Genomic DNA, 27,786 nt, shown 5'->3' on the forward strand with positions numbered 1-27,786 from the left:
TATATAATTTTTGATTTGCAGCCAATTTCTATTTATATTTTTTAGCATGTATATGCTATAGTAATTCTTAGACATATTTTTTAATGATTAACAATGGAGTTTGCTTTCAACATTGGAAATATATTTCATTGGAATGATAGGAATTTAAACAAATTTCCAACGGATTTTATTCAATATAAATATCAAATTTATCAACTTTATATGAAAAACAACAATATTGAAGAAATAGTAAGTGTAATTTTTTCAAGATTTAATAATTAGAGTAAAAAATGCATAGTTAATTTTTATTTAAATACACATTTAAACTACTTTTTTTTACTTATTATGTTATAGCCGAAATGGATAAACTGCATGGATAAACTAACTCATTTATACCTGGATAATAACAATCTTTCAGTTTTTCCAGATGAATTATGCCAATTAATCAATTTGGAAGTATTATTTGCTCCCAAAAATATCTTTAAATCAATTACACCCATGTTATCAAAACTTATTAGATTAACTCAGCTTAATCTTTCATACAATGAAATTAAAATTATTCCTAGAGGTAACTTTTTTTATTAATAAAAGTTATAGCATAGAGTCATATTACTTACCTACAATTAAAAAATATTTAACAGAAATTTTTAATATGTCGTCATTGTGGTTATTGGATTTATCACATAATATGATTGAAAGATTACCTGAGATATTTTACCCAGATGAATTATATTATGGTGAAATTATTCTTAATAATAATAATTTAAAGTGTGTACCGGATAATTTAACTCGTTTAAAAAATATAGAGTATATTTCACTTCATCATAATAAACTATTGTATTTACCTGCACTAGTCTTCAGAAAAGAAGCAAAAATAAATGTGGACCATAACCCATATTTAAGTTATATGATAATGAATACTCAGTAAGTAAAAATGTATTTTTAATTCATAAGAAAATTTTAAAATAAATGCAGTTAAGATAATATTGAAATTATATTAGGGCAAATTGTTGTGGCTTTCTTAAACATCCACTTACAGAAATATTACCAAATATCATGTTAACATGTAAAAGTCATGACATAGTTATCTCACCTAAAATAAAACAAGTTTTACATGTTGAAGGAGATGCTTATTGTCCTACACTAAAAGAATTCGCCCTTAGGATGGTTTATGTATGGAAAGTGTCATTTCAAAAAAATGATATTCCAATATCGTTGAATAGGCAAATTACTTCCGGTCCTGCAGCATTATGTATGCAATGCTCAAGACCTTTATTTAATTATTTTTATATATGTTTATCTAACGACGGGTAAGTTTCTTAAAAGTATATTTATTTAAGATTACAAGATAAATATATTAATACAAATAATACATTTTTATCTAGTTAAATATTTATTTATTAATTATTATTTTATTTTAAGGTCAAAAATTCATCTTGAAGCACTTTTTTTCTGTTCTAAAGTTTGTCATAAAATTTATACTCAGCTATTTGAGATCAATAACGGAATTTCTTTCCGAGAGTTAAAGTATTGTATTAAATAATTTAAATGTTTTAAAAATACTACATTAGTTATTCAAATGTTAAACAATCGATTAAAACAATTTTTTAAATATATTTGTTTATTTCTGTGTATGGCTTTTGACAGCGTGTGGTAACTTAGGACTCAATACTCAGGTACAACCACATAAATATGTGTTACTAGGAAAGTCTTAATATTATGTATAAGACTCCCGGGTGGATGGTCAGATTCAAGAGCGGGCCTCAAGAGGGATACTAGGGATCTGCAGCACCTCCTTGGAACTCATGGATTGTGTGGAAAACAGAAAAATAGAGTTAAATCTTTAAAATAGACATCTCCTTTATGTTTAAATTATATATTCCATTAAAACGAAAATGAATTTAAAATTTTTAAATTTACTTGAGAGATTCCATATTAAAAAATACATCTAACTAATAATTCTTCATAATCACATTTTCTGTCTTTCAAAAAAAATGATTGTGTTAGGCTAAATATTTTTAAGTTCATTCTTCACTTCTTAAGACTTAAAAGTATGACTCCGATATCAATGGTGCTTACTTTTGACTCCTATGCTTATGTATTGTAGATAGAATATATTTTTGGATGGAAGAAGATAATAAAAAATGTACATCGTTAAGCGATATCAATGGATATTATATCCATAAATAAATGTATAGTTATTTTAACACCAAATGTGGTTGTATTCATGCACGTAAATTTTCAACTAGTGAAGTGGAACTAGTGGAGTGTTGATTTAATCATATTGCAAGATATTGTCAATATAATTAAACTAATTACATTGTGGGGTTAAATTAATACTAGTTTATATCATAGTGTGACTTCTGACTTTTCATTTTGAAAATATTGTTTGTAATTAAACTTGGATTCAAACTAATCTAAATTTGTAAGAATTTAAACCAAGAAACCTAATATTTTTACTTCAACTTTTGATATTTTTTAATTAAAATGTATTAATGTTCAGAATAATATATTTAATTCAACGGTACGGTATAGTTGATCTAAATTCAAAAAGACAATTCGACCTGTGACTATTAAACATAGTTTAAGTTTTAATTAAAAAAACTCCAAAATTGTTTTGTGTGAATAAGGATGCCAAGAGGTGCTTAGCATCCAAAGTTATTTTAAGCTAAACTTTATAAAGGATTATTTTATAATGGAACGAATGAATTTATTCCATTTTGTACTAGTAAATTTATTGCTAACTTTGGTTATATTACAAAATCAATTTGTGATATTATAGAAATAATTATTTTAAATGTTCTTAAAATGATTATTTACTGTTGTATAATGAAATTTAAGTCTATTATGCGATACAGGATTAAAGGGAAAGTGGTTTCACCTTTACAGGTCACCTTGAAATCAATAATTTTATCACCCCTAAGTTTTTTTATTGAATGTTTTTCTATATATGCTCATATACAGGCGATGTTATTAAAATATCTATTCAATAATAATGTATAAAAGGAACAAAACTAGAATTTTTTTACTCCGAAAATTGTCTAAATAATAATAACAAATATAGATTATGTTTTTGTTTTTATGCAATAGGAAATACCTTGGTATGTTAGCGAGCCAAGTAACACGGTGAAACTTAAATGAGTTATTACATTTGTACTCATATTTATCTAAAACATATTAAAATTATAACAGTTATAATTGCAAATAATTTTACATATTAATTAATTGTTATTTAGTTACACAAAAAAATGTTTTGGAAATTTATTTTCTTTTGAAATACATATAATAAACTTTACATTAGTATTTTAATTTTTGAATTTACTTAGAATTTTAGGGTAAAAAACTCAAAAGTTTTAATTAAGAAATATCGGGGTATGTTAGTGAATTCCTGGGGTAACTTCTCCTCCTGTCCAAATATATTAAAATTAATCTCTCCTCATGAGTCGTTAAATAATTATACACATGTGTATATGAATAGACGTGCATATAGGGGTGGCAATGGGTGCTTTTACTGCCCTTGTCTGATATAGTTTATTTAATAGGACCAGTAGCAATTGTAACTCAATAGAAAAAACTAGAACCTACTTAGTATTAAAGAGTGAACTATTATTATATTGATTGATAGATTTTAGGCTAATAAAAAATGTTAGTGTTTCTAACCTAAATATCTGAGAACATCTATGATTATAGGTCTTAGGGAAGATTTGACCCCTCATCACTCTCTTAATTACGCCTCCTAAAAATTCCATTTTAATAAGAAGTAATTATTCAAAATAAATAAAAATTCCTAGTAATTTAACATTTTAGATCTTTTAATCGCATTTTTAAGAGTAATTCCTAAAACTGACGAATAANAGATGTATTTTAGATCTTTTAATCGCATTTTTAAGAGTAATTCCTAAAACTGACGAATAAAAAAACATTTTAATTAAAACCACAGACTATATGTCTATTATAGAATAGATAGAAATGAAAACTTCCTTCATATTTAAATCCTTATTGTGCAATTGTTTATAATGTAATGTATTATGTACAAGGAAAAAAGTTTTTTTAAATGGCCACACTGTTTGATTTCATAAGGGTTGGTTGGTTGTTTATATTTCCCCCAGATTACTCTGAACTCATTACTGTTCTTTTGTTATCTTAGTATTTTAAAAATGTTAAGCGTCAGTAATTCATTATTTAAGTTCGTATTATTAAAATTGGAATTGAAATTTTTGATATATACGTTTTATGTCTTAATTCAAAGTACTTCTCTAAAGTAATCACAGCATACATTAAAAAATAATTAATGTAATACTGAGTTAACTATGTTTTATTAATTTTCAAAATTTGAAATGTGAATTTACAATAGACATAACTGTCAAAATGATGTCCATACCAAATAACAATCTTAAATTAGCCGTAGAAATGGCTAGTCGAGTAGAAACAGCTCTTGCAAAACGGATGAGTGATCAGTCTGAAGTAAATAATTTTTTTATTCATAAGATAAAAGTTTCAATAATTATTTTAATTAGGCTCAGGGATCACCTCAACAACAATCACCACAACTGAAAACTCAATTTGAGATAAATGACTTAGCTGATACAGATAGAATATTACTTACTAGCAAGTCCATTCAGAATGATATAGAAGAATTTTCTGGTATATAAATATATTGACTTAAAATATTTTTAAAGTAAATTATTTTTAATAGTTTATAAGTAGAATGCAGAATATATTATAAGCTTTTATAAATATTGTTAAGTTATTCCAAAAACACCATCAACCAGAATAAATTTTTATTAATTGACTTGATAACATAATAATGTGTTAAATCGATATAATAGTTTTGAGGAGGATTAACTAGGATTAATCCTCCCTAAAGTGAACAATTTTTTACACTACTATATAATCCTATGACAAAGTTACACTAACTTGAAATCCTTCAAAATGTATTAAACAAAATTTATAAATTCATATTATTGTAAGGTCTATTTATTAAATACATTTTTTGTTTATAATTATAGTATGCTAATGAACCTATACACGATTCTTAAGTTTTAGTCAGTTATAACTATATGTAAAATTNTTATAGTATGCTAATGAACCTATACACGATTCTTAAGTTTTAGTCAGTTATAACTATATGTAAAATTAAAAAAAAACAATATGAAAATTTTTTATCAATAATAAATTAAGAAATAATTTTTAACATTTGAAATTTTGTTTATATTAATTCTAATTATTTAATTGCAATTCATCAATAATTTCTACTATTTACGATTTTTTCAAAATATTTAATTAGATTTATGTAATTTTCAGGGAAATAATGTTTAGTGAATTTTGTAAGTTTCTAGAATTTTGTCATTATCATCTAAAATTTTGGTGGATAATTCATAATTACCTTCTATGAAATACAGAAATTCTTTTTCATCATTGTTAATTTTAAAATTAACTTTAATCTTTAAATATATTGTTATTTTTAAGACTTTCTTAATTTTTTAATAATTTTTTTTCTTTTATTCCATAATTTTATTATTGTCATTCAGGTACTATAATTGTGACCAGAGGTCGCTATTTGACACCAAAGGAAAAAAACCAAGCATCATCTGAGCGGTCATTACATTTATTGATAAAAGGTCCAAAAAAACAAAATTTAGATCGTAAGATATCTTATAAAAGTTTAAAATTTACTCTAAAATAAGTTAAATAATATTAAAAGAAAATATTTAATAATTTAATATTTTAGTTGCTATACAAAAAATACAATCATTAATTCAACGTGACAAAGATATGTCAAAACATCCTAATCTAACATCTGGTCCTTTGATCAATGGAGCTGGAATAGTAATATTTTATGTTATCATTTTTAATTATAAGTTTACTAAAAGAATTGTTTATTAGGAAAAAGTATTAATTGGATTAGATCATGCACCACCTGCCTTTGATCTTAGAAATAAAATTCTTGGTGTGAATGGTGCAAATCTCCATTATATTATGAATGAAACTGGAGCTGTAGTGACAATGAGAGGCAGAGGTTCAGGATTTATAGAAGCAAATGGACAAGAATCAGTAGAACCATTACATCTATGCGTAGAGTACTTTTTTTCAATTATGTATTCTTAGTTAAGGTCAAAATTTAATTTTATTTTCTATTGAACTTTATTTTCTATATCTATTTAATGATTATTTGTTTATCTACAAAGTCAATTTTTTTTTTTTTTAATAGCGTATTTTGCAAAATATACATTTAATTCTGTACTTTAATAATAATTGCAATTAAATAGTTTTTTTTTTATTATAGACATGCCAAAAATGAAGTATTACAAAATGGAAGACAATTAGCTTTTAATTTAATAGAAACTATTCAAAATGAATATAGTGCTACTTATGGTTCTAATCATGTTGCATCGTCATCTAATGTTAATCATCAGAACCCAACTGTTCATATTCAGCAACCTATTATTCAACAGAGTTTACAAACAAATAATGGACAAATGCAGCAGTTAAATCCTAGTAATTAAACTCTTATAAAATACTTAAATTTTAATAATAATTTATATATATATAATCAGCATTGGGTAATAATTTAAATTTAATTACAAAATTTATAAAAATAATAAAATTTAATGACAGTATAACTAACTACTTATAAAGTAGTTTTGATAAAAGAATACATGTTAACAGAATCTCAATCTAATTTAGTTGAAGGTATTACTTTCAAAAAATGAAAAATATAAAATTACACTACCGTAATAATTTTTTATTTTAAACATTGATCTTAAACCAAAGTAGATCAATAGTGTTTAGCAATGATACCCACAAGGAGAGATTCTATCTCCCTTGCTATGTAGTAGAGAATGAACACTATAGACATGTGGTGTAGTAAGTATAGCCTAGCTGTTAATCCAAACAAAGCAGAAGTAGTAATGTTTACCAGGAGAAGAACAGAAATTTCCACATTTAGTCTGAATGGATAAGAAATTGGCTTTAAATCAGAGGTGAAATACGTAGGTATTTTCCTAGACAGTAAGCTAAGATGGAAATCACATGTTGAGATAAGAGTCAAAAATGTTATGGGTACGTTAAGAACATGCAACAAAATTCTGAGAAATATCTTGAGCCTTAAACCAAGAGTTATGTATTGACTAAACACTAGGATGGCCCTCAAAAATCGAATGTCTTTTTTTTTTTTTTTTTTTACGCTAACCCTATATTTTTTTTTAATGGTAAAAAATGAGCTGTGCAAAATTTTGGACTGATCCGTTTAGATTAACCCGTGCCCCCGGGCCTATTAAATTAAGTCGAAGAGTAAAATTTAATAGAAATAACTGATCTATGTCTGATAACTTTTTTTTTGCTAACTTAGAATTATTACAATTTGTCGTATCAATATATCAATTTTAGTTTACTGAATTACTTTAAGATAGTACCAATTATACTATTATTAAAGATAAGTATATTTGAGTTATTTTCGACAACTGACATAATTTGTGTGGTATAAATGCAACAGACAATTTGTGAACATGTTTAATCATATTTTACCTGTTTATTGTTATATATTAAATAATATGTTCATATGGTATGTATTATTATATCACATATAATAATACAATAAATTTTGTTAGGTTTGTAATTAATCATTAATTAACTGCGTATAAAATAATCAATCTAATATAATTATCGTACTTGACATAAAAAATTAAACTTTTAGAATCTTTTTTTAAACGAATATGCGTTTTCCAAAGAATAAAATGAAAATAAATAAATAAAAATCAACAAAATCAGTTATAACGTATTATTAAGACTTTTACATGTTTTTTACTGTATGTAGTATTTTTGTGGGTTATTTATTAAGAAAACAACATTGAAGTTATTATTTTTGAATTTCTTATAAAATTTCCTTTACTTAAGTTTTACTTTTATAATTCTAAGTTAGCAAAAAAAAAGTTATCAGACATAGATCAGTTATTTCTATTAAATTTGACTCTTCGACTCAATTTAATTGGCCCGGGGGGCACGGGTTAACCTAAACGAATAAGTCCAAAATTTTGCACAGCTCATTTTTTACCATTAAAAAAAAATATAGGGGTAGCGTAAAAAAAAAAAATACATTCGATTTTTGAGGACAACTCTACAAAATACATTAGTGATTAAATCTATGGTTTTATGTAGTGCTTTGGTTTGGTGAACTAGAATAACACTTATTACAACCAGGAAAGAACTTAAACACTTTCAAAGATTGGCTGCTATAGCTATTAGTGGAGTGACAAGAAATATACCAACAGTAGCACTAATTGGATTACCTCTTTTACATCTAGATTCTAGAAGTTAAAGCTATAGCACTAAAACTTCACAACTTAGGTATGTGGGCTATGGATAGCAATACCATAGAACATAAAAGAGATAGTTTAGGGTTAACTGGAATATACCTCAGATTGTATGAAATCTATTCTCCAAAATAATACCCCCTACAAAATTAATATTTTATGGGCCTCGATAAATACTAGTCACTGCTCGGAACCTGCTAGTAATCAAGAAAAGAAATATAACTATCCAAGCTGCTCTAAAGGCATTTGGTAATAATTCGGTTACTTCAAGGCTGTACAGCCCTTGAATGCGGGAAAACTTGAAAATTACTAACTAAGTTCAATGAAGCTATACTAGCGTGGATACCAGGACACAGCGGTGTGGTAACACAAAATCAGACTTTCTAGAAGAGAGGTGCAGAAAACACCTATGTTGGATCAAAACCCGTGGTACAACTTACAAAGCAATTCCTCAAAAACTTCTACAGGAAAATATGGAGTTACCTTGTGATAACCATACAATCAAAAAATTTTATCAAGACTTATGGTCTACTACTGAGAAATCTTAATAACATGATTATATATCAAATAAGTACTCTGACTTGATTTCTAATAGGATATTACCATTTGTTTAAAAATCTCTACGCGGGGGATTGACAGAATCACCACTAAGTAGGAAGTGTAGAACAGAAGAGAAAGATTCATTTCACATTATGTATGAATATAATACCCTGGCTACATTAAGATCTAAATGTTTGGGAAAATCTTTTTTTGAAAAAGATAATATCAAAAATCTAAAATGCAAAGAAATACTTATATATATATATATATATAGTCTTCAGTATTCAATTATAGTATTAACATTTTGGTTAAAGTATTTATGTGAAGAAACCAAGTTAATGTAATTCGATAGAAGATGTGCACAATGGAGCTACAGGTTTTTGAGTGCATGGGCAATTCTTACCCTTCTCTTTAACAACTAAAACTATAAACAAATTTTGTATACACTGCACATAACACAGTATATATGATTTGTCATTGATAACTGTATCAATATCAAATAATTATTGTATGGGAATAGTCATACATTAATAAAGCTGATATATAGACATCAGCAAAGTAACCAATATATTGGTTTCCTAATGTAACCCCGGTTCTGTCATATTGTCTGTCAGTCACTCTTTCACAATTTTGTTCATTGATGGAATTGTTATTAGTAATATCTTGTAGACTTTTGTATAAAATTATTATATTTGTAACAATTATATTGACATTGAGATCTAGTTAAAGTGTAGGCACAGATAAGATAAAACTTTCTTTATCTGTGATGTAGGGATAAAATAATTTGTATATACAAAAGAAACAACATTGATTAATATAAAAATATATTTCTAAACTAAGCACATCTTATATAAAAAAAAAGTATTAATATTTTTATGGAACTTGCCCCTATTACTCTTTCCCCATAAAACATCTATGGATTTAAGTGATATAATTCAAATAAATTTCATATGTGGCATTTACATGAAAAAAAGTAACTTCCATTGTAAAAAAATTACTTTTTATCATATAAGTAATGTAATTTTGTTACTTACATATATAATATTGGGCAATTTTTAAGTAATTTAATTCCTATTCTATTAAGTAATTTATAGTTTAATTTGATTACCAAAAAAAAGTAATTTACCCAACACTGTAAATAGCACAATATCAGACTATACAAGTAGCTGCTCAACCAAACATGATGCCACTACAAGATAACTCACAAATGGTTCAGACTTCTGTTTCTAATGTTCAGATGCCTTTATTTACTCAGCAAGGGGGTAATTTATTGTATTATATTTTCATTTTGAATCTAATTACTAATTTAATAAAAATTGTACATAGTTCCTCAAATAATGGCTGTACCATCTCCTGTTTTGGGAAATCATCAGCAACATCAATCAACACAAAATCCTCAAGGTCCAACACATATTGCCTCAATAGCACAGCCTCAGGCATCAATTATTTCTCAAATTCAAGCACAAGTAGTTAATCCACAACAACAACAAATTCCTTTGTCTATTACCCCAGTTAGTTACTCAACAATTCAACAACATCAGATTCATCAACAACAACAGACTGTATGATTCTTCTTTAATTTTAACTATTCGTATTTTATTTGTGTTTAACTATTTATAGAAAAGTTTGGAAAATGTTCAACATAATCCATCTGTTACTCATACTACTCCAACATCATTAGCTAATGGTGTTATACCCCATACACAAGCTTTTATGACTCAAGCCACTCTTCCCATTCAAGTAAATACAAATTATTTTTTATTATAAATTTTTGTTAAAATGTTTTCTCTTTTTTAATTTTTTAGTATATCCAAACATCAAATGGTCAGATTATTGCTTATCAACCTCAAGTACAATCAAATGCATTTCAAATGACTCAAACTCCAAATGTTAGTCAAGTGACACAATTAAATCAACCTACAAATACAGGTTTAATTGGTACAACTTACATTTTGGGTAGTCAAGTTGCACAGTACCAACAACCAGCTAGCCAACCTGGTCAGGTAATGATAGTTCAATATCAACAACCAACTCCTGAAATTCAACAGCCTACACTACAAACTATTCACCTCCAACAAACTCAATCAGGTCAACTTATTCCCGCTAATATTCCAAATGGACAATTAATAGTACAGCAAACACCTGGTCAACCTGCTCAAATACAAATGATGATGCCTCAGTTAAACCAATTTCAAAATATACAACCACAAATTATACAAAATTTGCCGGGTTTACTGCAAACACAGACTAACCATGCACAAACTCAACAACTTTTAATCCAACAACAAAGTAAAGCTTTTACCCAACAGACACCAACACAAAATGGGAATCAAATAATGTCATTACCCATTTCTCATCAAATTTTGCAAACTCAAGGAAATGGTATTGTTACAATGGCACTTCCACAACAACAACAACCACCCAAACCACACCATCAAATAATTCAAACTCAAATTTCGGATAAACAGCAAGTTATTTACAAACAAGAAGAAACTTCTCACCAACCAATCATGATTCAACAAGGACAACAGCAATCTGTTCATTATTATCAACAAAGTAATCAGTTTCAATATCAACCTGTTAAGAGATCTTATGAAATGGTAAGATTAGATTATTATTAATAACTAAAAATTGAAAACCTTAAAATACAATAAAATAAATTTAATTTTTTTTAATGTTATAATAAATTTGGTGTGGTTTGAGAAAACACAAATGTTGTTTTAAATTTTAACTATCTTGTGTTTCAAAATTATCTAAATATGTATAAGTATCTTGTATATAATTACAATTTCCGAGCAAAAATTGTTATCATTTTTGATATATATTTGTTGACCATTAAATTTCTCTTAGAGTAATAATAATAATTTTTATTTTATTTAGTATTATTTTTTTCTTATGTTTGAGTAATTAAATATATTTTAGGTCTATACCTTATCCCTTAAAGGATAAAGGTACCAACTTTTTTTTTTTTTTAATGACAAACATATTTAAATAGTTTTCATACAATCTTTTGTATGTAAATTTCATACAAATTGATCCATCTAAAAAAATGACTGATCAATAAGAACTTTTGAGCTATTATTTAGGAAGTTTTCAACATTTTTTAAAGTAGACTGTAAACAAAGTATATTTTACATTAATTTTATCATGCATTTCTCTGCTGCCCTCCTACCCATGTATAACAATTTATAACTTCTTAACTATTGGTTTAAAAGTTGATATTGACCAGTCATTTTCATAGTTGTATCATTTTCTATTTATTGAAATTTTTTTTTAAATTGTTATTTTAAATGATATTTACTAGTCAACAATAAATCAACCACTATTACATAGTCAGCTGATAAGTAATGACTAATATTCTTTTATCTCTTAAATATATCTATACAATTTTTATTTTTAGATTGTTATGTAGTTTCTATTATTAAGTTAGTACGCTTATTTATTCAGTGACATATTACAAAATTCCAAAAAAACGAAAAATTTATAAATTTCTTTCATTTTTTATTGCTTTATTATCTATTGTTCCATTAATTTTATATCTCACTAGAAATAAATTGAAAATATTATAAGAACTAAGTATACTTCAATAGAATAATAGTATTGAAGTTTTATAAGAAACTGCCGTTATCTATGTTTGATAGTCATTGTCAATCTCTAATATTTATTAATAAAGTCTTATTAGTTATAAAAATGAATTTTTGATAAATTATCTAATAAAATTAAATTAGGTGTTTGTTTTTATAGATAGTATCAGAAGGCGGAGGGATGTCTGGAACAAAAATCATAAGAACTGGACCATCTCCAATTACTGGGCAAGTATAAAAAATACTAATTTATTTTTAATTAATTGAGAAATTGACATTTTTGATTACTAACAGAATATTTTCATAATTGCTTAAGTAGTTAATATTTTCCAGGAAAACTAAACAGTTTCATTTTATTTTTTATTTAATATACAATTTTTAACAAATTTTACTAATTCTCTACAGTAACAATGAGAATATTGATGATAACCAAGTACGTCATATAACCATTAATGGTATGGTTCAAACTTCAAATACTGGAAGGCGTACTCCACAAACAAATTTTCAACAACAACCTACATTAAATGCTTCAAATATTTCAGGTTAAATATTAAAAACTATTTATATTGAATTGTGTAATTTTCTTTTTCCGCTGATGATAAAAGATTACTAATTATAATTTTTTTTTAGCATATCAATATAATTATTTTAAACTGATTTTTCTTTGTAGGTCTAATTAATTTTAATGTTTATTAATATATAAAGATTTAATTTATTTTTGGAATAATAATTAAATAGTTATTAATTTTATAGGTGATATGCGCTCAAAAGATTGCTCGAACACTAGTTTGAAAGGTATATTTATTTCTTTTATAATATTTTATTAAAAATACATAGTGTAGTATGATATAAAAATATTTTAATAGTTCTAATTTTTCCACATTTAAGACTATTTGTAAAAATATTATACTCACAATATTGAAATAATTTTACTCCTGTTATGATCTTATCTAAAAATTTCAAAGATAATATTTTGTATAATAGTCATGCATTTATTAAAAAAATTTGTTATTTTAGCACTTTTGTAAACTTTGAGGTCCCAAATTTGTTTTTATTTTATTTTCAATGTATTCCTTCTCTTTATCTAAGAGTACTTAATAAAAATTTCAGTGCTTTACATCATAAAGGAATTAAGTTATCCACGATATGCCTTTTTTAAAATAAATTTTGCTTCTTTGTTATGCAATAAAATTATTTGTGTTGAATGCAAAAAATACATACTTAAGACACCTGAAACTGTTTTTTATACTCAACACTTATATAAATATTAAACGTTTGGTTGAAACCAAATTCTGTTACATATTAATTGTTTTTCTTAATGTAATGTTTTTATACATAAAGAGATAATTAAATGTTCAGATTTTTAAAGACTTGCACATTTAATAATATATTAAATTTTTAATTGTCACAGAAAACATCAACTACTTACCTTCCTATCATTTTTGTAGGTGAAATAGCTACTCTATTTGACGATAGAAATCGGCACCACCCAGTTAATTATATTTGTCTCTAATTTATTAATTACAAATAATCACATTTTAAACTATAGCTCATTTTTTTTCAATTGATGAGATTTTTTCAACTTATCCTCCAATTTTTAGGACGAGGATTTGAACCAGATCAACGATCAAATACTCCAATTTCAGAGTCTAATCGTTCATCATCAGTAACATATACTGTTCTTCCTGATTCTATGAGAAATCAAACCTTCACACCAACTCAATCAGCTGAGATACAGCAGCAGCAACCATCACAAGGTACTATTACTTATCAATCTCAACAACAAATTCCTTCATATTGGATTCAGCAAAATAATTCTCCACAAGAAAATATTGCGGGAACACCTCCTCCAAAAGAAGGCACTTTACATTATGTTGATTAATATTATTATTTTTAAAACATAGTTGGAAAGACTATTTTTTTAGGTATTTTTATACATAATACAAGTATCATGAAAAATATTTTAATAAAATAAAAATATTGTTTCATACATGTATGCACTTTTTTTTATATTTTTATTAATATGCATTTGTATAAACAAAACATAATTCAAAAAAGATTTCGACATATAGGACACGTAGATTTGTTACTGGTCACAAACCATTTATACTAAAAATTAAAACAAAAATTAGTATAGATAAAAATATTTGTTTAATGCCATACTTACTAAGCATGAACTATGGAACTTTTTGTGACATGTACGACAAGCTGATTTAGGTAATTGATAGTTTGAGTTGTGTAGTATTGAATAACATATATAACATTCTTCCACACCATCAAATTTTTTAGTGATATTAAGTTGCCACAATGAGATGCCATCAATAATTGAACCATTTTGATGAGAAAAAAATAAAGCTAACTGTTTTAGCCATACTTTCCATTGTGACATATTTATCATGCTTTTATCACTGCTTACTCTAATTAAACCTAAAGGATGATTACTAGCCATTTGAATTGTTATATCAACTGCTGTTTCTTCAATTATGTATGATACAACAAGAATGCCTCGATTTTCATATAATGTTACCTTAAAAAGAGATTTGATACTTTTAATATCCACCAAACAACTAATCCAATAGCAAATTTTTTCAACATTAAGATAAATGTTTTATACAGACTTCATTTACTGAACTCCTACTAAATATATTATTTACATTTTTGGGGTAGATATACTTAAAAATTTAACCAAATTACAAGAAATTTAGTATAGTGTTCTTATAAGATATAACAAATTCAAAATTTGACTTACACAGAAGCAAAGCTGATTAACTCTACTTTTTTTAATAATAGCAATAATAACATGGTTAGATTAAAAAAATAAAGTTAATTAGCTTGGCTTTAAAACGCCTCAATCATGAGACTTATTTCCTCCTGAAAAAATTATCAAATAGTACTTACCACAATGTTATCAATCTTTTTTGCTTGCTTTATATCTTGGAATTCTTGCAAAATTAAACTTTGTGATACATATTTAGTCGTAAGTTTATCAACTAAAGTTGACACTTTGTGTTCACTATCAACCCACCATTTACGAACTACTGCTGGTAATGTATGAAGTAAACTATAATAAGTCCAACATACTAAATGCCAAAGTTTCTTGTTATCCCAATAATCCTTGGAGGAAAAAGAAGGTGGAGTGTTAAATAATCCTTTGATTATTGGATTTACATCATTGTTAGCATATGTTTTAATAATTGATTGTGGCATGAGCTTCAACAAGTTTTCAGTTAAACAAGAAATTGCATTTTTATCACTAAAACAACAATAATTAACAAATAACATTGAAAATTAAAAACTAATCATTCAATAAAGAAAAAAAAATTATTAATTTACTTTAAATGGGAAGTATATTTATAACGTTCTTGGGATTCAAGTTTTGAGCATAACTTGAATATCACATTCCATAGTAATAAGTATACCCTAGTGTTTTTAAAATTTTCTGTAAAAGGTTGAGGTTCATACGTACTTCCAAATCTAAAATTATTGCTGAATGAAAATTATTGTTTTCATATATATTAAGTAATTGTATATAATATAAATACTTTATATCATTTAATGTACAAGTAACAAGATCTTGGAGCCGTTTAAGAGGGAGTACACTTAGTACAAATGGTATTTGATCAGAGTCATCCTCACTGTCAACACTTACTTTATGATACTCACATATCCTAAAAGTATACACAATATATATATATATATAATTATTTTATTTTAAATTATTAATAAAAAATTCACTTTTCTAAAATCTTATATGCAGTTACTTCTATGTAATAACAGTCTGAACAAATGAGATCTGAACATAGACTAAATAAATTTTTTTCATCAATATTATCAAATTCTACATGTTCTATTACACTACTCAATGTTTCTAAAACCAATTGATGAGTTATGTCATCTTCATATTTCCCAGATAAATTAATCCAAATTTTTATCAGATTTTCATGTAATATGTTTGTATCTGATTTAAATTTTATAACAGTATCATTATTTTGATCGACATCTTTATAGAACTCTTGATTATAAAACTTCATAACATTAGAATATAATGATCCCACAATAGTAATTAGTATTCCAACTGGTAAAAATGAAACACTACTAATATCTACTGAAGTCAACACCTGGATCCAAGTATTTAAATGATTAAATACTAATTTACTATACTTTAATTTTATAAATGAACTAGAGCGTTCATAAATAATGTTTAAGCATTCAACATGTCTTAACGCTTCTAATAATTTTTTATTGTCAGTAAAAAATCTGAAAAATTAAAAAAATTACTATAACAGATTTAAAAATTTAGCAAAATAAAAATTCTAAAAATATGTTTCATCAAAATAATTTTTATCACAAAGTATTATTAATTATACACAATTAATTATTTGTGCATTATTATATTGTTAAATCTAATTGATGTTTTAAAAAAATTTAAATTAATCATACAAATAAGATGTTTAATAATAATATTGTAAAAATATAACCAGTAGCTAACACTGTATACAATTTTATTTGGTAATTTAAAATAAAATTGTTCTTCCCCAAATATTAGTTAATCACAATCTATAATATATGTCAATGACATTATGTGAAACTATCTATGTTGAAAACATTTTTATATAAAAAATACACATTATAAAAGATCAACCAAACTTATTTTTGTTAAATGAGTTAATAAAGAGTAAAAGTAAATAATATTTAATAAATGTTTTAAGTTATAAAACGTATAATTTTTTTAACAAAATTTTTTAGTAAATATAATTAAAATTTTAAACAATATATATATACATATATATATTACGAGTAAGTATTAATCTAGTGACCTATATATATATATATATATAATTTTTGATTTGCAGCCAATTTCTATTTATATTTTTTAGCATGTATATGCTATAGTAATTCTTAGACATATTTTTTAATGATTAACAATGGAGTTTGCTTTCAACATTGGAAATATATTTCATTGGAATGATAGGAATTTAAACAAATTTCCAACGGATTTTATTCAATATAAATATCAAATTTATCAACTTTATATGAAAAACAACAATATTGAAGAAATAGTAAGTGTAATTTTTTCAAGATTTAATAATTAGAGTAAAAAATGCATAGTTAATTTTTATTTAAATACACATTTAAACTACTTTTTTTTACTTATTATGTTATAGCCGAAATGGATAAACTGCATGGATAAACTAACTCATTTATACCTGGATAATAACAATCTTTCAGTTTTTCCAGATGAATTATGCCAATTAATCAATTTGGAAGTATTATTTGCTCCCAAAAATATCTTTAAATCAATTACACCCATGTTATCAAAACTTATTAGATTAACTCAGCTTAATCTTTCATACAATGAAATTAAAATTATTCCTAGAGGTAACTTTTTTTATTAATAAAAGTTATAGCATAGAGTCATATTNGCCAATTAATCAATTTGGAAGTATTATTTGCTCCCAAAAATATCTTTAAATCAATTACACCCATGTTATCAAAACTTATTAACTTAAATTAATCATACAAATAAGATATTTAATAATAATGTTGTAAAAATATAATCAGTGGCTTAAGTATACAAATTTGGCTCCAGAGCAAAAAACATAAAAGATCCCTTTCCAATTCAACTTAAATGTAAAAAAAACCAAACATAGGAATTTATTATACTTTGATTGTCATAGTTGGGATTGTATAGATGATATCTGACAATGATTAAAATCACTATCATTAGAAACGCTTCGATGCAAATCTGTAAATGATATTTAATTTTAAGAAATTGGTGGATTATTCCAAAAGCTACATGATCTCCTATTTCTTTAATCATAAATTCTTTCTATAATAATTAAAATTAGTATGAAATTGATATTGAATAATTTAGTATAGTAATTTTACCAAGAAATTATAAAAAAGTTATAAAGTTATTGTATATAGGATAATTTGCCATTCAAATACTTATAAAATAAAAATTAATATTAAAAAAATTTAATTTTATACATTTACAATTATTAGGTTTTTTTTTTAACTCATGTATTATACTTTAGAAGGATGTTAACATTATTTTTTTAAGGACAAAATACATATCTAACTAGATAGTAAAATAAAAAATGATCTAATTAAGAAAAGTACTAATCCAAATAGTACTTCAGAAGTTATTAACATATATAAATATAAATAGCAAAACAGAGTAAAGCGTAATGATAAAAAAAACATAAACCATACTTCACCTCCACACTAATTTTTAAAATAGTGTGTCAAAAGTTTTTATCAAAAAGTCATTTTTTAAATTTAGATCATAGATTTTAGGATGAAATCATACATATTGAATTGACTATACAAATTTGGGGACCATTTACACATAAAAGACAAGATGACAGGACAATTTTTTTTTATCTTATAGTAAATAGCTTTAATATAACATATTTTTAAATTCTGGAGTATTTTTGAAACATTTACAAATGTTGAGTTAAACTTTTCATGCAAAAATTGCAAAATTTTGAATCCTTTTAATAGGTAAGTGTAATGTCACATTTTCAAAAAATGTATATTAAATAAAAGAGAAATACTTAAAGTTTTTATATAAAACAAAATCATTTTTAAAAAATTTATGTGTTTAAGAAAAAAGTTAAAAATATGTCGAAGTTTACCAAATTTAAAAATCATCCCATAAAAATAAACCTTATTTATTTTAAAATAAGTAATAATAGTGTTCTTTTATAAAAGCTCTATAAACTACTTTGAACTTTTACTCCAAATCAAAAATGTTTCTATAAAATCATGCCGAAAATTTTGTGCGAAATAAATGTATGTCCATACTTAATATTGAAAAAACTAAAATCTTTTAAATTTAATATAGTTTTGTCAAAGAAAGAAATATAATAAAAGTATGAACATTTTTTATAATCTATATAATGTATACAATTTTAGCTATGATAATTTTATAAAATTGACTAATATAACATGTAAAAATAATCTAAGTTTTAATATTAACCAACCATTAGTTCATAAATATTAAATAAAATTATTGAACTTTTATCCCATTTTACTCTATTATATTTACTATATTTTTATAAATAATGAATTAAAAAAACTAAATATAAAAATACAAAAAAAATTATAATCGATAAATCGAAAAATATATGAAGCTAAATAATACCCAAAAAGGATTTTTTTAACATAATTATTTCCTATTATTAACTCCTATTTCTTTATTTATATCCTGATTACAAAAAATCGTTCAATACTCACTCTACATCATATGCCAATATTTTTTCTTCAGCCATTAATACTTTTTCATATTGTGAAATCAATTCTTCATTTAAAACAGCATGTTTGAAATGCACATTCCAAACACAACGTGTATATGACAGTGGAAGATGATCAAACTCTAGATTTTTAATACCACACAAACAAACAAACACCTGTAAAACACTTATAACAATAAATTATAATGCTAAAATAAAAATAAGCACTTTTACCAGTCAAACAATTAACTATTATTATTTTATTGAGAATTTAAAAAAATTCATTTAATTACTTGTATAATATAAATCATATTTGTGCAATCACTATACTGTATCAATGCCGTTTTATATATATTTATTAATTCATCTTGAGGCAATGATAGCACTTCTAAAATAGATGCTAAAGGTTTGCTCCAATAAAATCTTTCAGAAATGATTCTATAAAAAAATGTTAATTTATATTGTAGAAAAGCTTCATTTAAAGAATAAGAAAAATGTCAAATTAGCAAGCACAAGCTTACTTTTCAATTATTTTGTTAATAACATTCAAAGCAATATGTTTTGGTTGTGATTGTACTATATCAGCCACAATAGTTCTGGTATCTTCAACAATATTATTTTTCAGATGATAACAGTATTTCCGCTAAATATAATTTATTAGTTTTATTATTCATAAATATAATTTTTTTTTTTAATTAATTAAGAAATATTTAAATAAATGAAACTTACACTAGAGAAATAATTCATAATATCCATTACAACATTAAGATTAAAAATAATATTAGTTATAACTTGAACTAATTCTTCATTAATATTATTTACAAAATTGGAAAAATGTTCAGTAGCATCAAAAAATTTCATAATTAATTTTGAAGAAACATAAGTATGAGAGTATAAAGAGTACACTTTGCTAAAGCATTCTTCATTTATATAAGTTGTTTCTTTATTACTTCCGACATATAAAAAAGATCCATCAATGTAAGATACTATTTCACAACAATCTGTTATTTTATCATAATTATTTATTTTCATATCCTTAAATAGCTCAAAAAATAGTTTGAATGATACTTCTTCACATTTAGTACAAGATAATACTTCATCAATAAACTGGTCAACTGCACTTTCTACATGTTCTAAATTGATTTCAGAAGTTTTAACATAGTTTAATATAACAGAACAACATCTCTTTACTACTTCTGTATTGTAAGTATCCAATATATGGTTCAATAAAAGTTTCCAAGTTTGGTTTAATTCATGTAGACTTTTAGATTCACAGTCAAGAGATTTTTCAAAATAAGTTTGAATCAAACATTCAAATGTATCAAAAATTAATTCTAAATGTGAATCAATAAAACTTTTATCATTTAAGTTTTTTTCAAATATTTGTCTCAAAATTATTATTAAAGATGGACTAGGATTTTTGCAAACTGTTTCCATAAGTATTTTTGTCCACATTACACAAATCCTATTTTCTAAATTTTGAAAAAAATTAAAACAAATTAAAATATTTAAAGTCACAAAAATTACCTTTAATTTTTAAACAATTAACAAACAAAATTGTTTTGTTTTCCTCTAAATTTTCATTACTTATAAATATTTTATACTCATTTTGCAATGGTTTTGTTTCTAACCATTTACAAATCACTTCAGGTAATGAATGACCATCACTTATATATCTCATTATTTCTTCTAGTACAACATTTGAACCAAACTAATAAAAAAAAGTAATAATAATGAAATATCTTATTAACAACTTTATGTTCAAATAAAATTATTTTACCTTAATAGTCACATCATCTATAATAACAGCTTGCTCATTATAATTTTTTATATTTTCTAATAATACAATAACTAAAGATAACAAATTATAGGTTGTTATATATTCACTGCCCAACCATTTTTTTACAAACCATTCATAAATTTTGAATGGTGAATCTATTGGATTATTTAATATAACCAATGTGTTTGTTAATTTTTGTATAACACCAAAATTCTTGAATGCAGATACCACTTGACAAATATGATTGGCATACAAATATCCAAATTCAGTATTAGATGATTTTTCAAAATAAAAATATAAATGAGTGCTTAAAAAATCGACAAGATCATCATAATAACTATCATTTAGACACAATTTTGCAGGTTGGTATGTATCTTTAGTTGATTCTTCAAATGTAACTTTAAGATTCTTTTTTATTTTTATTTCAGGACTTTTCAAATGGCTAAGTACAATGAAATGCACATGAAGTTGATTTTGTATATTCTCTAAAATAATTTCTTTATCTAGGTCAGTAATTAAGAGATTCTTGAGACTATTCCATATAATTTGCTTTAAATTTGTTAATGCATCATCAATTATCAAAACTTCAAGAAGTAATGTTAAATGGGATATGACAGGGGGTGTCATAGCTTTGGCTAGCTTTCCAGTAAGACAAAATTTTATCAGATTTATGACCTATAATATTAAAAGCTATTATTTCAAAAAATTAGACAAATATATAATAATTATATTAAGTCAATTTTGAACAGCTGCTACTTTTATTCTTGAAATAAGTAAATAATATACAAATATTATAATACTTTTAATAAATAGTCTTATATCGTTTTATTTTTATAGTTGTATATTTTTTCAGGTTAACTTAAAAATACACCATTTGAAGATTTAAGAGTTAAATAGATGGAAGTTTTTATTAATTGTTGTGTATTATGTAACCAAAACTAGAAATTTGACTCTATAGGGTTTTAAGTCCCAATATTTTTTGGTGAAACTTCAAAAAAATGTTTGAAAAATTATGAAAAAGTTCTACATTTATATTTAAGTTTTATTTTCTTTATTTAATTATATTTAAATTTGATTTAAAATAATTGTGAATAAATTTTAAATATATAAGGTGTTTGGTTTATCACAGACTACTTGATTACTCTCAAAATAAATATAATATTATAGCTTAAAGGAATATCAACTTAATTTTTTTAAATGGTAACACATATTTAACTAAATTATAAGATTGAAAATAGTCTAATTAAGAAAATTACTGGTCGATAACAACTTTTGAACTAGTACTTTAAGCGTTATTCTCATTTTTTCCCTAATACGGCTGAACAATGACTAGTGATAAAAATAGAAGCACCTAGTCTTTACTACCAGTCTTTACATTAAATTGATAATAACTTAAAAAGTAATTATTAGCTGATAAATCAAAAAATATATGTAATTAAAAGAAATCAAAATTTTTTCCATTATCGTACCTATTTTGCAAGTAATCAAGTGGTTTATGATAAACCGAACACCTATATATCATCATTGAACATTTCTTGGCCTATTATCCCATAGGTATAAAAATGTTAATAACTTAAAAATAATCACAACTTATATTTCACCAATAGTCTATTTTTTGTATACATTTTAAAATGATAATAACTTTCAAAATACTGGTCTAAAAGTTGGATCAAGGATTTTTAAAATTTGATCATTTTTTATTTTATAAGCTAATTAAATATAACTCTCAAAAAATATAGGTGCTAATTCTTAATAAGTAGTCCTAATTTTGTCAGTAGAATCTATTTTAAGTAAATTTTTACATATTAATCCAAAAAGTATTATTAGTAAAAAATAAATATTTTTTCATATTTTATTTATTTCAATAACATAATTTAATAGATACTTCAAAAAAATGTTCGGATTAAATTTTAAATTTAAACTTTTTAGACACACATATATTCTGATTCTAATTTTGACTAATGCCAAACATTATCAAAAAACTATTTTTTATCTCGTAATCAATTTTATTACTGATTTCATAAATTTCCTTTTTTCATAGAAATTTCTAACTTACAAAACTAATGTAAGTGTAACTCTTACTTCAGTTATAATACATTCGCAAAATAATTTTTCTTGATAATTATTTCTTAAATAATGTATTACATAGTCAAAAAGAGTTTCAACACCAGCTACAAAGTTTGTACGATCAAATCTAGCAGACATTTTTTCTAACCTATAAGTTCAATAATATTCATTAAAAATCAAATAATGTTTATGTTAGTTTATTTATTTAACTAATAAGTTATTAATTGAAAGAATAATCTAATTTGAAGTTAAAATAAGAGCTAATGTCATCACTAATGTAATTGATTTTATCTTTCTAATAATCAATCTTACCCTGAAATCATTGATGTGATGCATTTCAAATAAAATTCTGTCATGGGTATGGTAGTTATTGAAGGATTATTTTTACACATATTTAAAATATTTGCATAGGCTGAAGATATGCATCCTTTAGAGCAGGACAAAACCTTCCATAACTTAGGAAGAAAAATTTTTTCGGCATTTGAACGTATCCAATAAATATTTAACTATAAGAAAATATTAAAATAGAAAATTTAATTATTTTCATTCAACAATTATTACTTCAGGCTTAGAAAAAATAAGTTGAATATTTTTCCAAATCATTAATGAAACTGTTACATTATCCTCATCAACATTATCAAAAACTGCAAAAGCAACTTTTTTATACTCATCTTGAAGAAAATACTGTAATTTATCAAGTATTGAATACAACAATGTAAACCAAGCTTGCCGAACCTAATTTAAAATTTTTTTTATAAATAAAAAATGTTTTAAAAAAAATAGTAAATTTTAGATTATTTGAACCATACACTAGGAGTAAGATGTTTATTAAGTTTCCAAAAAGTGCAATTCCTAAGAAATGAAGATTTCAAATCACATTCAATGTTTTCAATTTGTTCTTTAGGAAGTGCATTTAAATATGTTGATGTTGCATAAAGACAACTCGTGGCAGTTCTTATTTGCATTTCTTTGATTTCTTCCGAGTCTACCCTTAAATGTAAAATAATTGTATTAATTATTTAATATAGTTTAATCTATGTAAAACATATTAATAAAAATAAAATATACTTTGAATTCAATAAAACTGGATTTGTTATATGTTCAACTAAATAATTATATATTTCTTTTTGACAAAATACTATTACTTCAGATCTTTTATTTAAAGGAAATGTACTCTGTAATTATGAAAAATTATAGATAAATAATTAATATTTATAATAATAATAATAATAATTTCTATATCCTACTGATATAAAATAAAAAATATCTAAATTATAATTTACATTAATATTTAATATAAGAACTGTAACAAAAAGGTACAGTTTTATGTATGAAATTTCATAAATAAGAACCTTTTTATTAAGGTTAATTGCTCAATTTTGAATATTTGAAATTATACAGCTACTAATAGTTTAATATTATTGTTGTAAGCATATGAAATCATTACAACACATTTCTTCATAATTGTTTACATCTACTTCATTTTTATTTGTAATAAATATTAAAAAAATAACAATTTAAACTTTTGAATTATAAGACTGAAAGAAATAATAGACAACAAATTTATACTAATACAATTTGTTTATAAATTTTTGGATCATAATATCAGTATCACTCAGTAATTCAAACAGTAGTTCAAATTTCTACACAAAATCTTAATGATTAAAACAAACCAATTCAATGAAATTAAGTTAATCAGTCTTGCTAATAAAAATATATAAATTAATCCATGTTGTTAAAAAATTGTTAGTAAAAATTATTACTATAATAAACATAAGTAAAAATAAATACCTCAAAAACAGATANTATTATAATATTGACAAATATAATACTATAATAAACATAAGTAAAAATAAATACCTCAAAAACAGATATTGCAACAGATGCAGTTGGTGGGTGTGTATCAAACTGCGCAACAAACCAATAAGCAAAAAATTTTTTAAGAAAGGGTGCTACATTACGATTAATACGGCTCAAATAAGATTTTAAGGCTTTTTGAGCACCTTCCCTTATTCTTGGTTCATTGTCTTTACATAAATTTATATAATGACTTAACCATGGAGCAGATACTTCTTTAATACTTTCTTCATCTTTAGTATCACATAGGACAGCAAATTCTTTCAAGGCCTACAAGATAAACAAAAACTGTAGAATTTATTATAGTGGAGTACTAAAAAATACTTTGGAATAGATATACTTTAAGTTTAGTGGTAGAATCTTTTTTGTTCATTTTTTTTAATACCACTTGAAAATCAGGACTGATATTGCAATCTAATAATTCAGAAAATGGAAACTTAAGTATGTCTAGAGTAGAAGAATCTGCTGAGTTCAATAATAACTGCGCTCTAGCACTACTTGAAGGCTTTAAATAATTTAATGAAAAATAATTAATATTATTAAAAGATAGTTAAATGTAAAATTTATTACTTTATAATTGTTCTTCACCCTTTGAGCTACTTGTTTTTTACCCATTTTTCATTAAAAATATGAACAACACAATAATAATATTCAAATTAAATAGCACTTTTTTTTTAATATTGAATTGTTCGTAATTAATACAGATACAGTACAATGCACAATTTTATTTGATAACATTTTAACAAATAATTACTACCATATTATGATAAAAGAATTTGATACAACTTTATCATTATTACAAACAATGATAACAAAAATTTGAAGTGACAAAACAAACGGTTTAAAGGATAGTTTACATACAATTATAAACGTGATTGTGGTAATAGTATTAGAAATAACACATACTAATTGAAAACTATACTATTATTTCATATAGTCTGTGGTAATTGTATATCTGAAACTACTTTAACATTTTTTTTTATTCCTATTATTTTACTATCTTTTAAATTAATTTTACATATAATCAGAAATTCACAAAATAGATATAATTTAAATAAATGATACGATTTAGTCTTCGAAACAGTCGTCTGCAGAATAATATTTTAGAAAAATCAAAACGGATTTTTACCAGATTGGGTTTGACATAGGTTGACTGAGCCATGTAAATTTTATAATGTTATAATGAATAATATCACTGGAAAAAGTTATTTTTTTATTATTAATGATAACATGGGTTTATCAACTGTCAGTCGATATAGTTGTCTTGTGAAACAAAGTTTGACGCCACGCACAATTTTCCCGTTAACATTATCACCTATTTTTGAAGTGTTCACTGCATAGAGGTACACACGGATTGTAAAAGAAATATTTTTATTAATAAAAATGGATTCGAAACATAACGGATTTTTTTGAAAAAAAAAAATCTAAAATATGTGTTAACAAAAGTTATGAGCAAAAAAAAAAATTGTTTATTGGTACCTTAAATATAATTTTTTTTTGTCCTTTCTATTATAAATTTCAATATACGCCACTGTTACATATAAATATATTATATATAATTATATGATGTGTTTTTTTTTGTGTCTTTTACCACTTTTTCTCAGCTCTCACCGAACCGATTTCTTTCAATGATACGTCAAAAGATAACAAATCGTATCTAGTCGAAGACATTACCCTCAAAAATTTAAAAAAGATCCCTCAGTCCCCGTAAATAGGGGAAACCTCCAAAAAAATTTCAAATTTAAAAATCACTAATTTTCAAAATTTTTTCAATTTTTTTTACTAAAAACTGCCATAACTTTTTTAAAAATGAACATATCGATATAATTTTTTTTATATGTGACCCTAAATAATATCATTACCTTTCATTTGGTATATTTTTTTCATAAATTTAACCCTTAACCTGCCCACAGGGGGGGATTTAAAATGACAACTTTTTCACAAAAAATTAATTTTTTTAACTTAAATTTTGNTTTTTTACAAAAAATTTACTTTTTCAACTTAAATTTTGAAAGTGTTCCGGAAAGTCTAACACTTTTATATTTATCGTAAATTAAAGCTAATGTAATTTACTTTATTATGCAAAAAAAAATTTCGGACTTTATTTTATCTTCACGGTGAAAATGGCTACCGAATGCTATTTTTGTGTGAAAATATTCGATTTTGTATTTTACATTTTTAATTTTATAATGCTATGACATATTGAAAAGTGTATGGATCAACATTATTTTTTTATGAGAAATAATATTTTTTAATAATCCCTTTTTCATTCGACATACTTTATCTTAATTAGGATATTAATAATGAACTAGCAGATCATGTAGCTTTTGGAATAATCCATCAATTTTTTAAAATTAAACACTATCTAAAGATTTGCATCGAAGCCGTTTTTTTTTTATAGTGATTTTAATCACTGTCAGATATCATTA

At 24.3% G+C, this 27,786-nt stretch overlaps 3 protein-coding genes across 7 annotated transcripts; 2 read left to right on the forward strand and 1 right to left on the reverse strand.

The window, feature by feature from the left end:
• On the forward strand, positions 1-23,196 carry LOC126903038 (leucine-rich repeat-containing protein 28-like). 4 transcript variants are annotated; one of them, XM_050680950.1, is made up of 5 exons: positions 1-228; positions 334-547; positions 621-903; positions 981-1,289; positions 1,402-1,593. In XM_050680950.1, exons 1-5 carry the CDS (start codon positions 94-96, stop codon positions 1,520-1,522), a joined length of 1,062 nt encoding a protein of 353 aa, XP_050536907.1. In that variant the 5' UTR covers positions 1-93; the 3' UTR covers positions 1,523-1,593. The 4 variants fall into 4 exon arrangements, 1 of the variants encoding a protein (XP_050536907.1); XR_007703407.1 differs by lacking the exons at positions 1-228; positions 334-547; positions 621-903; positions 981-1,289; positions 1,402-1,593 and adding exons at positions 20,518-20,631; positions 20,698-20,856; positions 21,658-21,795; positions 21,862-22,206; positions 22,287-23,195; XR_007703406.1 differs by lacking the exons at positions 334-547; positions 621-903; positions 981-1,289; positions 1,402-1,593 and adding exons at positions 21,658-21,795; positions 21,862-22,206; positions 22,287-23,196 and having other exon boundaries at positions 111-228.
• Positions 4,123-14,405, forward strand: LOC126903037 (transcription factor SPT20 homolog). The gene is made up of 14 exons (XM_050680949.1): positions 4,123-4,443; positions 4,497-4,623; positions 5,511-5,624; positions 5,711-5,808; positions 5,866-6,059; positions 6,266-6,477; positions 9,974-10,093; positions 10,158-10,393; positions 10,452-10,571; positions 10,637-11,431; positions 12,576-12,643; positions 12,821-12,957; positions 13,169-13,210; positions 14,017-14,405. Exons 1-14 carry the CDS (start codon positions 4,348-4,350, stop codon positions 14,295-14,297), a joined length of 2,640 nt encoding a protein of 879 aa, XP_050536906.1. The 5' UTR covers positions 4,123-4,347; the 3' UTR covers positions 14,298-14,405.
• LOC126903036 (E3 ubiquitin-protein ligase listerin) lies at positions 14,363-26,097 on the reverse strand. 2 transcript variants are annotated; one of them, XM_050680946.1, is made up of 20 exons: positions 25,928-26,097; positions 25,698-25,862; positions 25,361-25,627; positions 24,569-24,675; positions 24,310-24,490; positions 24,062-24,235; positions 23,813-24,006; positions 23,516-23,648; positions 21,434-22,108; positions 21,181-21,364; positions 20,383-21,125; positions 20,175-20,296; positions 19,947-20,091; positions 19,658-19,830; positions 16,151-16,672; positions 15,958-16,083; positions 15,749-15,889; positions 15,314-15,668; positions 14,583-14,942; positions 14,363-14,524 (listed from the first exon to the last, which is right to left on the reverse strand). In XM_050680946.1, the coding sequence occupies exons 1-20, from the start codon at positions 25,970-25,972 to the stop codon at positions 14,465-14,467; spliced, it is 4,872 nt and encodes a 1,623-aa protein (XP_050536903.1). In that variant the 5' UTR covers positions 25,973-26,097; the 3' UTR covers positions 14,363-14,464. The 2 variants fall into 2 exon arrangements, with proteins under 2 accessions (XP_050536903.1, XP_050536904.1); XM_050680947.1 differs by lacking the exons at positions 25,361-25,627; positions 25,698-25,862; positions 25,928-26,097 and adding an exon at positions 25,292-25,305 and having other exon boundaries at positions 24,310-24,485.
• Between the last annotated feature and the right edge of the window lie 1,689 nt (positions 26,098-27,786).

The sequence above is a fragment of the Daktulosphaira vitifoliae genome, unplaced genomic scaffold (genome assembly GCF_025091365.1).
Source record: "Daktulosphaira vitifoliae isolate Bord-2020 unplaced genomic scaffold, ASM2509136v1 Scaffold_3, whole genome shotgun sequence".
NCBI lineage: Eukaryota > Metazoa > Arthropoda > Insecta > Hemiptera > Phylloxeridae > Daktulosphaira > Daktulosphaira vitifoliae.